The sequence below is a fragment of the Aulonocara stuartgranti genome (genome assembly GCF_965226115.1).
Source record: "Aulonocara stuartgranti genome assembly, chromosome: 23".
NCBI lineage: Eukaryota > Metazoa > Chordata > Actinopteri > Cichliformes > Cichlidae > Aulonocara > Aulonocara stuartgranti.
The window spans coordinates 33,506,260-33,520,670 of record NC_138958.1 but is presented as its reverse complement, the minus strand read 5'-3'; the positions used below and the strand labels follow the sequence as shown (position 1 = coordinate 33,520,670).

Here is a 14,411-nt window from a genome sequence, read left to right as displayed (position 1 = left end):
TTGCAACAAATGTAATGAAAGCAATAAAATAAAATACAAAATATTTCCCCCAAAATAACAAACTAAATAAAAGTGCGCGCATACAGCTTTCTCTGAGTCAAATGTATGAGTGAATAATGTCTGGTAACTGATGGATCGTTGGGGCCCATTCAGTTTGTTTAACGTTTGTCCTACCACACTCCGATGGAGGAAGAAAGTTCGTAGTCCTGCAGGTATCTGAAGCTTCAATGGGAACGAAACTTTGGCTTTAATAAAACCTCAGCAAATCCTGTTCACTTTTGGGTTGGCTCGCCATCCAGTTAACCGGAACCGGAATCGCCGCTCCTCAATGAGAGCTTGCTTCAGACCGGGTCCGTGTGTCGAACCTGACCGATGACAGGGTGAAACTCTGAACGACCAAAAACTGCAGCAGACTTGCTTGACTCCTAGCGATTCAACTTCGGGAACATTAGTTTCTCTGGCACATGGCATTGTATGAACAGGAACGAAATGGCAACACAGGAAATCATGTGATCAAGGTCAACAGCAAGGGTCACTGGGAACTCATTGCTGATTGGCCAAGTTAAACAACAACAGATAATCTTATTTGTCCACATCTTCCTTTAAACAAAAAAAGAAAAAGAAATTACTAAATTGTTTACATCATACACGAAAAAAAAACTACTTTCCACTGCTCTTTTTTCTTTTCTTTTTTTTTTCTAGCTGGGCTACAATAGCTGATCTGAATAGTAGTCACTGCAATTTGACACTACTTTAGTTTAATTTGTGGGAGTTATTCTTAAATTGTTCGTGACATATATTTGACCATTGTTTATAGGTCAGGTTTTTTGTTTTGTTTTTGTTTTTTTTATAAATTTTATTTTCAGTCACAGCAGCATGTTAACAACAAAACATTGAACATACAGTAGTTTGCTGTTCAGTATTTACAATACCCCAAAAGATAACAGAAATAGAGAAGGAAAAAACAAACAAACAAACCAAAGAAACCCCTACAAAACAACAAACAACAAACAAACAACAACAAACAAATAGAAAAATAAAATGTATAAGGGACATTCAGTGTACAGTTAGCTATGATAGCGATATAGAGATATGGTATCTGGTCATGATAAGGTGGTCATTTTAAATGTTTCCATGTACATCAAGAATGGCTGCCATGCCTTAAGAAATTTGGTGGTTGAACCTGCCAGTGTATATCTCATCTTTTCTAAATGTAAAAACCTCATGAGCTCCGCAAGCCACTGTTCATGTGTGGGAGGAGCTTCCTGCTTCCATCTTAAAAGTATAAGGCGCCTTGCGATAAGTGAAGCAAAGGCAATAGAATTCGATTAGCATTTTGGCAAAGTGATGTCTTGAGGTATCACCCCAAAGATAGCCGTTAGAGCAGAAGGATCATATTTAACGTTATACATCTCTGACAGAGTGTTAAATATAGACACCCAATAGGTATGAAGATTGGGGCATGTCCAAAAGGTATGAAGGAGCGAACCTGTTTCTGCTTTACATCTGTTACACAGAGGGTCAGCTCCTGGATAGAACTTGGCTAACTTTTCCTTGGAGATATGTAATCGGTGTAGGACCTTGAATTGAAGGAGCCCATGCCTGGCACATATCGAAGAAGAGTGTACCCTCTGGAGAAAAGATTGCCAGAGCTCATCTGTTATAGTCATCCCAAGGTCTTTCTCCCACTGTGCTTTAAGGATGAAGAGAGAAGGAGATTGAAGATCTAATAGTATAGCATAGATTTCTTTAATCGCCCCTCTCTTATGAACGTTTATATTAATAATTTTATCCAAAGAAGTTTCCTCAGGTAGTTCCGGAAATGAAGGAAATCGACTCTTTACAAAGTGACGAATTTGTAAATAGCGGAAAAAATGTTGCCGAGGAACATTAAACTGCTTCAGGAGCTGCGTGAATGAGGCAAAAATCCCATCTACAAAAAGGTCTTTGATATTTCTAAGGCCATTACTTTCCCATATTTTAAAGGCAGAGTCCATCATGGAGGATGGGAACATATGATTTGAGCAGATAGGTGCTTTAATTGACATTAAGTGTAACCCCAACCTTTTCCTACATTGCACCCAGATTCTGAGCGAGTCATACAACAAAGGGTTACGTTTATGGGTGTATAGTTCTAATGGGAGAGCTGATAGGTCAGGTTTTTATATGGGACGAATCCAAAGACCAGGTCAGCGATTCCAGAACCCAAAGTGTTCCAGTGTTCACTGGACGGCGAGCCAACCCAAGATCCTAGGAGACGATATACATAGACACGCACATTCATTCGCACATTGATGGACTCCAATCATCTACTGTACAAGTAGTGCGGTAGGACAGACAATCACACACACACTCCTCATTGGATGGACTCTATTGCAATACACCCGTTTGTCATTGGCCCCACCGGTACCATTTGGACCAAGACTAATTCTTTACTTGTGCACAATTTTATTTTATTCTTTTTTTTTTCTTTTTTTTTTCTTTTGCTACTTTGGGTCAACATTTTTTGCTTGAAGTTCTGTGTAATTCTGTGTTGTTTAGTGATGTTAAGCCTTTTAAAAGAATTTTTAAAGTACTTTTAAGCCACACAACTGTGTTTGTCTGGTTCCTCTGCCGTTCATGTACCAGAGCTCTAAGAGTCGTTCTTAGTCTTCTGATACTAGCCCAAATTACTCATTACCTTGGTTATTATCCATTGGTTCTGTTAAAACATTAAACACAAATATATAAAATATAACTATTTACAGAGAGACTGTAGACGCGATACGTGCAAATACACAAAATGTACCACACTAAGTTGGTGTGGTGCATTTTTTTTTTATCAGTAACTTGATAAAAAAAAATTTTTTTTATCAATAACTTACCAGAAGTCTGTCCAAATATATTTGCTCAAATGTATGTGGATGATGCAGTTATATATACGCAAGCAAATAGTGTTCAGCAGGTGGCAAAAGATCTTACAGCTGCTTTAGCATTAATGGCTGGAGGACTCATGCCTAATGTTGAACACCTCAAAAACTGTCTGCATGTATTTTTCAAAATGCCCCTTAAACTTGAAGCAATCAAACATATTCCTGGATGGAGTAGAGCTTGAATTAGCTCCAGAATTTAAACATCTTGAGGTCATTCTAGACCCCACATTATCCTTTAAGAGTCACACAAATAAAGTGTCCCAGGTACTTAAATGTAATAATCGAAATTTTAATCATATATGTAATAATTTAAATATGAATGTTGCAAAAACTTATTTTTACTCAATGATCATCTCTCATATGGACTATTGTTTGACGTCCTGGTCACTTGCTTGTCCAACAACACTATTGAAAACATTTATAAAAGAAGTTTAAAAGTACTTGACTAAAAACGGACTTCCCACCACCACTGTCATGTGTTAACAACCTTTGGTGCACGAACGTCACGGTAACGGAAAAACTGTGCAGTACAGAGGTAGAACTGTTGGTGTTAAAGTGCCGTCCATTCTATCTCCCTCGGGAATTTTCTGCCGTTTACATCTGCGCTGTTTACATTCCACCAGATGCTAATGCTAAGCTAGCGTTAGCACAATTGAGCAGCAGCATCAATAACAGCCTGGTAGCACACCCGGACAGTGTCTTTATTGCGGCTGGGGATTTTAACCACGCGGACCTGAAATCTGTACTTCACAATTTCCACCGTAATGTGAAGTGTGCTACCAGAGGAGATAGAACGTTGGACCAGGTGTACACCAACATGGCGAATGCGTACAGAGCCCAGGCTTATCCCCACCTGGGTCTGTCAGACCATCTCTCCCTTCTGCTACACCCAATATACACACAAAAGATCAAGAGCACTGGGATTACAACCAAAACCATGAGAACATGGCCGCAGGATGCTATTCCGATGCTTCAGGACTGTTTCCACTGCACAGACTGGGATGTATTCAAGGTGCAGGACACTGACAATCGTGTCGCATTGGACAGTTACACCTCCACTGTCTTGGACTACATCTGTTTCTGTGTGGACAATGTAACAACTTGGAAACGATTCCGTGTGTTCCCTAATAATCCACCCTGGATGACACACGGAGTTCAACAACTTATTCGAACAAGGAACAACGCTTTCAAATCCGGGGACCAGGAGGCATACAGTGCTGCCAGGGCCAACCTGAGAAGAGGCATCAAGACTGCCAAGCAGCAGCACAGGAGGCGTATTGAGGCCAGGTTTGAGAACAACACAAACCCAAGGCAGGTCTGGGAGGGCATCAGGGCTATCACGGACTACAAAAGAAGAACACCATCACCCTCAGCCGACAGTTCTACTCTGGCTGAGGATCTAAATCTCTTTTATGCCCGTTTTGACAGGGAGAACACCGACCCTGTCCTGTCCCCTCTCCCCTCAACCGACCCTGCTCCGGTCCTGAGCACTCATGAGCTGAGGCGTGTGTTCCGGAGCATTAACACCAGGAAGGCGGCCGGGCCGGATGGAGTGCTGGGCCGGGTGCTAAAAGACTGTGCTGCGGACCTGGCGGACGTCTTCACCTCTATATATAACACCTCGTTGTCCTGTTCACTGGTACCATCCTGTTTCAAAGCAGCAACCATCGTTCCCATCCCAAAACAGTCAAATGTCACATGTCTGAACGATTTCAGACCTGTGGCACTCACCCCCATTCCCGCCAAATGCCTGGAGAGACTGGTCATTAAACACATCAGAGCTGCTTTTCCACGATCCCTGGACTCGCACCAGTTTGCATACAGGGAGAACCGGTCAACCGAGGATGCGATCGCCACAGTGCTGCACACATTACTGAAGCACTTGGAACACAGGAACACCTATGCACGGCTCCTCTTTGTAGACTACAGCTCGGCTTTTAATACCATCCGGCCATACAAACTCCGTCCCAAACTCCACCAACTGGGACTTAACTCCTCTCTGTGCAACTGGATTGTGGACTTCCTCACTAACCGTAGACAGAGTGTCAGAGTGGGTAAGAACACCTCTTCCACCATTGTGGTCAACACCGATGCCCCTCAGGGGTGTGTTCTGAGCCCTCTGCTATACACTCTCTTCACCCATGACTGTATTTCCTCCTGCGCGTCCAATCTCATTGTTAAGTTTGCAGATGACACTACAGTGCTCGGACTTATATCCAACAATGATGAGACAAACTATAGGACAGAGGTGCAACAACTAGAGTCATGGTGCCACGACAATAACTTGGTCTTAAACACCAAAAAGACCAAGGAGATCATTGTAGATTTCCGGAAGAGGGGTCATAACAACCATCTGCCTCTCTTCATTGGCAGTGAGGTGGTGGAGAGGGTGAGCAGTTTTAAATTCTTGGGGGTAACTGTGACCGAGGACCTGTCCTGGGGCAACCATATCACCTCAGTTGTACGGAAGGCCCAACAGCGCCTCTACTACCTGAGGAGACTGCGGAGCGCACACATTCCCAGATCTCTGATGTTGAACTTCTACAACTGTGCCATCAGCAGCGTTCTGACGTATGGATTTCTAGTGTGGTTCCCCAGCTGCACCAAGGCCGATCAGCAAGCACTCCAGCGGGTGGTGAAAGAAGCTGGCAGAATTATTGGAACAAGTCTGCCAGAGATCAGTAATATCTTCCCCACTCGCTGTCTGAGGAGGGTGCACAGTATCCTGCGGGACCAACATCACCCTGCGCGCCACCTTTTCCATCTGCTGCCCTCAGGGAGAAGGTACAGGTCTATACAGGCCAGAACATCCAGACTGGCCAACAGCCTGTATCCACAGGCTGTGAGGCTCCTGAACTCTCTGCCCCCCTCTCACGGACAATAACCATATCCAACTTCTTAATAGCAATGAACTGGTCTGCATTGGTGCATCATATCTTTATTCTCTTCCCCCTCCTGCCCCCCCCCCCCCCCCCCCCCCCTCTTTCTTAAATAGATAACTATCATATCTGATATCATATCTCACAGTACAATAATATTGAATGGGTTGCATTGTTGTATTTTGTCATGTTTCTCAGGTCTTTGTCTGAATTTCTACGAACATTATTGCTAAGGATTGTCTTATTGCATTGGAGTCACACTGGGTTAAATATGTACACTTGGGTTTTAAGGGGTATTTATTATTTTCTTCTTTTTTTTTGGGTTGTATGGAAGCCCCAAACGCAATTTCATTGTTCTTGACAATGACAATAAATAAATAAATACTAAATACTAAATACTAAAAAAACATAAATTACTGAACTTCAATAACTTAGTGAAACTTAAAAGAGTGTGTTTAACATATAAAATCTTACACTCCCTTGCTCCACCACCACTAAAGCAGTTCATTAGGCATAAAGAAAGCTCAGACAGGACCACTCGAGCTACAACCCGAGGAGACTTGTTTATACCCCACAGACGGACAGCATTTGGGCAGAACGTCCTTTCTGTCCAGGGTGGCCATCTGTGGAATAGTCGTCCTCAATCCATTAGAGAATGCTCGACAACTTGTTTAAGGCACAGGTTAAAAACTGGTTATGGACAAATCAAGTGTGTGATCATGTATAAGTTGTATAGTTTTAATGTTTTATTTGGGAATAGAATGGTGTGTGTGTGAGTTTGGTGATGGAGTTTTTATTATAAATGAATTATGAATTTTTTTTATGAATTATTATGTCTATTTTTTTAATGTTTTACGGACAACGGATGGAAATTAGCCCTTGGCTATAATCTGGCATGTTTACATTCATGTAATTTATTTTACATTTATGTTCATTAACATGCACTGTCCTAAAATAAATAAATAATCGCGCCAGACGCGCTACTTTGACGCGTTTTCGTGACGCAAATCTGCTTCTGAATTTTCGCGGGACCCTCAATTGCGCATCATCGTGCTTCTCCATTGACTGTACATGTAAACCTGACGCTCTGGTCGCGTCTATTGCGTTTGGTGTGAACACACCATAAGAGTCGTTCTTAATCTTCTGATACTAGCCCAAATTACTCATTACCTTGGTAATTATCCACTGGTACTGTATATAACTCCACGTAAGTGCTACACCATAATGGGCAGAGTCCCGTTATCAACAATTTATACTTGGCCTATCCAGCGAGCGCTGATATCAGTGATGTTGCAATATCAAAGTGGCTAAATGTAGCCGTTACACCCATACCCAGAGGGCATGGGTACCTTTGGTATCTTCAAGAGGATGATAAGCTGGTCCAGTGTTCCCTTACCAAGGGGAAAAACATCTTGCATGGTTTCTCCTGAATCTGAGATTAAAGGGCAGATCTCCTCTCCAGTACTTGCCCAGGTAAAATGAGGAGTGCGATTTCCCTTGTTGTCAGTCACCATCCAGTCCCTCTTCTGAACTTCACAACTAGCAGATGTGTTATTTATTTTTGACATATCAAAATGAAAATATTCAACAGAAAACCTATAAACTATAAGGCCCATTAAAATCGAGGGTGAGGAGGTGGAAACAGTGGACAGCTACAGGATCACCTGAATGACAGCCTGGACTGGAGGACCAACAGTCATGAGCTTTTTGAGAAAGTTCAGATCCTTTAATGCATGCAGCAAGAAGTTGGAGATTTTCTAACAGTCTGCGATAGCGAGTGCATCCAAGTTGCTGTCGTCTACTGGGAGAGGCAGCATCAGTGCCAGAGATGCCTGCAGGATCAACTAACTGATTCACAAGGCTGGAACCATCATTGGCCAGAATTTGGAGGCGTTGGAGTCATCAAGAGGCAGGAAGTCAAACTGAACAAACTGCTCTCCATCACAAGCCATCTAACCCTGCTCCAGTCCACACTACTGAGGCAACAGAGCTCCTTCTCTCTCAGACTGATCCAACCTTGGTGCCATAAAGAACACTAGAGCCTATCCCAGCTATGATAGGGCGATAGTCAGGGAACAACCTGGTCAGGTTGCCAGTCATGTCTTTAGACTGTGCAGTTAGTGGGCGGAAACCAGAGTACCTGGAAAGAATCCAAACTCCATGCAGAAGGGCCCAGCCAGGTGGTGGAATTGAACTCAGGACCTATGAGGCAACAGTGCTAATCACCACGCCAAACTAACGGAAACTCTGTAAACTCTTTGCACTGTCTCACAGTCCTCACTCTGAGCCTGTGGCACTTTACTTTACCTCTGTTGTTTACTTATTGGTAATAAAGGTAGTATTGTGACTCTATAATTTCCCTCTTGGGATCAATAAAGAATCTATTAGGTAACAACTTCTAGTTTGTTAGAGGCCTAGTGGACGTTAAAAGGGGGAACCACGGCCCCAATTTACATTCCAGAGCCACTGTACCCAACCTTGGTTTGATGTTGCAGAGGTACGTCAGCTGGGACCACCACACAACATCCAGAACCTTGAGGGACTCAGGACAAATCCATCAATGTAGAGGGCTTTGGGCATCAAATAGTGTTTTTTTTTAACTACCTCAGTGTCCTCTGCTCCACTGATAGGCAAGCTGCCTCCCTCGTCAGATGCAGCACTTCATCCCCACCGTATAAAGTTTGTACAAAGCATTGCTTCACTGTCCTACCAAACATCTCCCATACTCCAGTTTTTGCTTAACCCACTCCTCTTGGTTCCTCTCATTACTAAATGCTTTGCAGCTCTTCAATAATCAATGATACAGACACTGGGGAAAAAAGCACAAACAGCAGTAATGTTTAACATAATTTATATTTATTTTCTTTTGAACAAAATGTTAATAAATGTATTTGTTTTACGTCCAAAAAAGGTCATGACTCGTGGGACGCATTTTATAAATAATTTCATCCAAGTCTTTTGTAGAAAAAAAAGAAAGTAAATTAGCAAACTAAAGCATCTCTAGTATGACAATATGACAACTTTATCAGATTTTTTTCCTCTATATTTGAACCCTTTCTCAATCCAAGCTTCATTTTTTGTATATTTTCCTTTAAGACCTCTTTCATCTCCTCAACTCACACCACAGCTTTAGACAACAGAAAAATGCAGCAAAGGTCTCAAAAAACAGACAAAAACCAAGGAGCCAAACAGAAAACACAGTGAGATTCCAACAGTGGGGGAAGTAGGGAGAGGTTAGGGAAGATATTTGGGATTCCACATCCTCAGGACATATTTACAACATAAAGGACAGGGTGCCGGTGGATGGATTGGCGTGGGGGCGGTGCTGGAAAGTGGTATGTTGATTCGGGGTGGGGTTCATCTGCATAGATCCACAGGACTCATATCATGAACAGCTAGAGATTGAAGGAAGGAGGGAGCACAAAGTGTGGGTCTATTACATCCACTGCTGTCTTCAAGGGAATGTAAGTTCTTGTCAACAGAGTTTGTCAAGGAAATCAAAACAAATCTCAAAAAATAAAAATAAAAAATAGAGCCAATGTGGAATGGTTGTGGCGGTGGTAGACGTAGGGGAAAAACTATGGACATCTTAAAAACCTGACTTACTTTTGGACTTTATCGTTTCGCTCTGACATGTGAGCGAAGAGCAAATCGATGGGTGGTAAATAATGTGAGGCTGTAAATGAGGAAAAAGCCAATCTGGAAACAAAGTTCACCATCAGCAAAACAAGAATGTCTTCATTTAGATTTGGTGTACTTAGTATACGTTTTTTGTCAGTATTTGCTCACGGGTGGTTCAAATCCCTATTTCTGCTGCCTAATAGGCGAGTTCAAACTAATCTTAATCCCTGCATGATCCATCCTCATGTAAATGTGCACTTTACTAGCAGCAGCCATGCAAAAAAAAAAAAAAGGAAAAAAGAAAGAAAATCACACGGATCAGCCCTTGAAAACTCCTCACACTCCTCACACGCTGACAGTAACACAGCCCTTTGCTAGTCTGTGAAAGATAGCGGTTGATCAGCTTGTCTAAGGGTGATGTAAGAGTCAACGGTTTGATAGATTGGGTGGCTGGCTAGTCACATGCACCAACTCTGTGATACTGACAAGCTGAGCCATCAGTAGTGAAGATGTCACAAAGTAGGACACTAACCCCAGCTGTTTGTTTTTTCCCTCCTATATTGCACTTTTGCCTCATTAGATTTATGCAGCAGAGGCACTCAAAGATCTCGGGGCCTCATTTATCAGAACTAAAAATGACGTTCTGTGGGATGCATGGAATGGGGCCTGCAGCACAGAGTTGTAGGCACGTTAGTGTTTTCTGTAGTAATTTAATAGACAACTAACTTGAAAATCAGAAAGGAGACATTTGCTCACTCGCCATATTGTTGTTGGTTAATACTGACAATGATCAATAATGCAATGTGTTTAAATGCTTTCAGCGCTTCCATTTTTTCAACATCTTTCTTGCACATTGAAGTCTGAAGAATGATGTCAGATCTAAATTACTCGGACCATCCGAGGAGCATGTGAATGTGGAGAAAAAAGATTTTAGAACCAATTGACTGAAGATTTTTGTGAACATTTAGGGGCATTTGGCACTGTTGAACTTTTGTACACTTTGCTTGTCATTTTAATTTTCTGTTTTCCAGCTAGCTAGTAACATCAGTGCCATTCTCCTTGATTTTAGCTTAGACTTGTTATAAAAACGGTAATCTTTTTCCCCACAATGGGTGTCGCAATAACCATGAACTGTTTACACCAATATTTCACAAGTAAACGTTGGTATTGTACGGTGGCCCTGCAACTTAAGAAAACAGCATAACAGAAAAATTATGTGTCAGGAATTTACTTTTTATCTTTAAATTACACATTTGTGCTTTGTGTAGGGTGTGGCGCAGGACCCACATGCATGTGAAGTCATTGAGAGGCTGCCGTGGAAAGTTACTAGACTGCATAGCAACAGGGAGATAGGAAGGAGTTTTCCTTTACAGGAAGAAGACCTGTGATTGGAGCAGAGATGAAGCATGAGCCGGACACCAGACCAAATACAGGAAAGAGGGATGCCTATGGCGCCATGTGTAACTTGAACCTTCAACTATTTAATAAATTTTAAAAACTTATCATTTGAATTTTTTTCATGTTCTCTCAAAAAAAGAACACAGCAGCTGCAAAATCTCACAAAAACCAATGAAGTTAAATTAAAAAAACAATGTAAATAGAAAAAAGAGACGATAACTTCACGGAACAGTGGCGGAAGTGACAAGCTAACATTAAACAGCAAAAATGTAGCTACAGCATTATATGACTCACTATTAAAACGCTTCATCTGCATCTTTTTCTTCCTCACAACACTGATGAACCCTCAACATCTTTGAAGTGTATCTCTTTTTTAAAGTGTTATTTTTGTACTTTAGTTGTATTTTGTGTTCCTCTGCAGTGTCTCTCTATTTCCTGGTGTTCTCTCAAAAGTTGATTTGCATTTGACCACTCGGGACCACCGTAGTAGTTGTGTCCACAATGCACGTATAATATTACTGTAGCTACCCGTCATAATTGTAACTGTAAGTGCAATGGCAGAAATAATGCTACATAACAATTCTGACAGCGAAATTTCTGTTTCTATTTTTTAAATGACTTTTTAGGAGGTACTAAGATAAAACTGAACTTTTTTGGGGTCATAATTAATGACAAGTAACCCAAACATCCTGGAGAAAAGCTTGATGCCTATTAGAATAGAGCCTGCTGTTGGCCTCACAAACAACTGTGTGCAGTAAAAGTGACATCAAAACTGCCGGCGTGCGCTACACTTTGGTGTTTCAGATTGTCGTGTACTTCTTGATTTTTGTAACCTGCTGTACGAGCGGGTCGCTTCCATGATATATCAGTGGAATAGTGCTGTGATTCCGAGATTACAAAGACGGAGACTACTACAGCTGGAAACGGCGAGACTTTCTATAAAACAAAGTCTGCAATCCTTTTGATTCCAGTTTGGATTTCTTTTAATCCCACCAGCACTGATATGATTTCTTTATTTTTCCCTGAGAGGCAACATCTGCCGCTCAGGAGAATATTACAGTGAGTCTGGCGTGCCTTGAGCATCAGTAAATGGATACAGGGCTGTGGTGATGTCACAGTTTATAATGTCCATAGGCTAAGCTTAAGTGCAGTCATGTTGTTATGTAGTCCCTCATTAAGGTTAGCACTAAGGTCTTGACAAGTGTAACTGATAATTTGATAGCTTACGCTTGGCTGATAAATGAGGCCCCTGGTGTTTTGGCTTCATGCAACTGTCCTCTAGTGTCCCTGGGTTGTCCCTGCAAGTCTAAGTACTCGCCGTGCTGCCTGTCTGCAACACCAACACCACTGTATGAGGTAAACTGAACACTTTAGAAACCAGAAAACACCATTTCCCCCCGCCCAGGAGCGCTACACGGTGACTAATCTGAGCTTACTGTTCCTGCAACACCATGCAATCGTGAGCTGAGTTGTCACCACCTTTTCTTTTTTTTTGTAACCACTCCACCTCTCCTAACTTGCTTAACAACCCAACAAGCTAGAGGAGAAAGTGAGCCAGTCTCAGAGCACTTAAGGTCCTAAAATATGTAGGCATGTACTGTCATAAGGGGTTGAGGAAAGGTCCGGTCTGACAGAAACACAAGCTGAATATCAGAATACAGAATCACATACATTTTGTTTTCTGGGAAACAAGATCCACAAGTGATAGATGGAGCTGGTCCCAGCCGGCCCTCGAGCAACATCACATACAAGGTAGTAAAGAAGATCCGTCTAAGGTGATGGAGAGCAAGAAGTGGGAAACAGCTGATATGTCAAAAACATTCTGGCACCTGAAAGAAAGTGCAGCAAAAATCTAAAAGTAACGAATGAGAGTGCACACCTCATCGATGTCCATTTTTTCCTCTGACATGCTATCCGTACACACACATCGAAAACAGATGGAGGAGGGTGGAGAGAAGGGAGGGGAGGGGGGGGGGGGGGGGGGACAATATGCTAGAAAACATTTGGATGGAATAGAAACAATGAGCAGGTTTCAAGTGGCAAGAGGTCAGTTCTTTTAGGGGTGGTGGTTCTCAAACATCTCTCTCCGGTTGATGTCCAATTCCAGCACCCTCCGCTCCAATTAAAACCTTCCCACTTCCTGTGGTTGGCGGTTCATCGGCAGCAGGCTTGTGGAGGCATTTCCAGCACATCTCACCAGCTGTGTCCCTGGCGGCCATGACAAGCCTTCGTCTTCCTCCCTGTCAACAATCGCTCTACGCAAGCTCCAGCCCTGATTAAACCCCAAGGTTCACTCCTCATTAGAAGCACTTTCCTCTGGCGAGAAAATGGCAGCCACGCCCACCAACGAAGAATTATGGGAGGCTGAAATGATAATGACAGTGTGTAGGAGGACAAGGGCCAGCAGGCAGATCTTCAGTCGCCCGCTGCACAGTCTCGGGGTGGCGGCGGAAGTGACCGAAGCCCCCACGGGCTGGCAGGAAGAAGCAGTTCTTTTTAGCGTGCCCCCTGAAGGGTTGTCCATTTTGGAGTCCCATCGGACGTCGCAGCACTCCGCCTCACTGTCTGATGGATGGTTTCCCAAGAGACCTGAGAAAGAGAAGACACTGGATGAAAAAGCTGAGGTTCCCCTGCTGTGCACTTGTATTTATAACAGGGGGTCACTGGTAGTTTGGTGTTCTCACAGCAGATATACCAACTGTGTTCTGTATTCCACTGTTTTGCTTCACAATCAGCTGTTCACACGCTCATATGGAAGGCCAGAAGGAACCAAACCAAAAATAAGAAATGGCTCATAAATACATAAATATGCCATTAAATGTAAAAGTGCATTCAGTGCTTTGCAAACTTTGAAACACAAGAAACTAAAGTCGTGACACCATAATTGCTTCAAGATGTGACACTAACACATTTTAACATCATTAATGTGACTTTTAAACATTTAAGCTAACCGGTCTCACGCCGTCTTGTAGCCTGGTGAAGGAGTTCGTTTCTTTCCAAATCAAAGACAAATGAATTACGCTGATTGATTTTTCTTGGTGATAAATGAGCTGACAAAATGAACAATTTTGTTTGCTGTTATTCCAACTGTGCAAAACATATTTACGCATTTGCGGCTTATTGTAGGGCTCCTGCAATAAAAGTAATGTGCTCAGCCCAAGTTATAATGAACCAGCCAATGTAAAAGGGGGTCAAATTTGTGCATTAGGGTCAGCATACCTCACTAATCCATTAATATCTGCGATTTTCCAACTGCAGCCAGTGATATCAGACAGTTCAGCTTCACCCATCAATACTGGATCCATGAAGAAAAACCAACGTAACAACAAGATGCGAAAAAAGGTTTTTTAGCTGAGAAGGACATGAACTGAAATTTTTATTGATTGCTCAAGGATGCAAAGAGAGTCCTCAGCATGTTTTGGTTATTTTTAGGGGCTGTAGGTAATGTTATCAGTATGTGTCAAACGCTAACAGTAATTATCTAATACAAAGAGACAAAAAGAGTAAAGAGAGACTGTTTTCCATTTAGCCTTTTTAGCTAAATCTGATACATCTCTATGGTGGCTTTCTGTGAAGTTGCTTAATAATAATAATTTTAAAA

The 14,411-nt window shown here is 42.2% G+C and overlaps 2 protein-coding genes across 2 annotated transcripts in view; one reads left to right on the top strand and one right to left on the bottom strand.

Moving 5' to 3' along the window:
* The window catches only part of LOC309699979 (uncharacterized protein), a 272,009-nt gene that overhangs the window by 168,867 nt on the left and 88,731 nt on the right, over nt 1-14,411 (top strand). The gene's annotated exons all lie outside the window — the stretch shown is intronic.
* The window catches only part of nalf1a (NALCN channel auxiliary factor 1a), a 55,832-nt gene continuing 50,067 nt past the window's right edge, over nt 8,647-14,411 (bottom strand). The window contains exon 3 of the mRNA XM_082523283.1: nt 8,647-13,399. Within this exon, the coding sequence (XP_082379409.1) occupies nt 13,101-13,399 (299 nt within the window). The 3' untranslated portion in view covers nt 8,647-13,100. The remainder of the gene's footprint in view (nt 13,400-14,411) is intronic.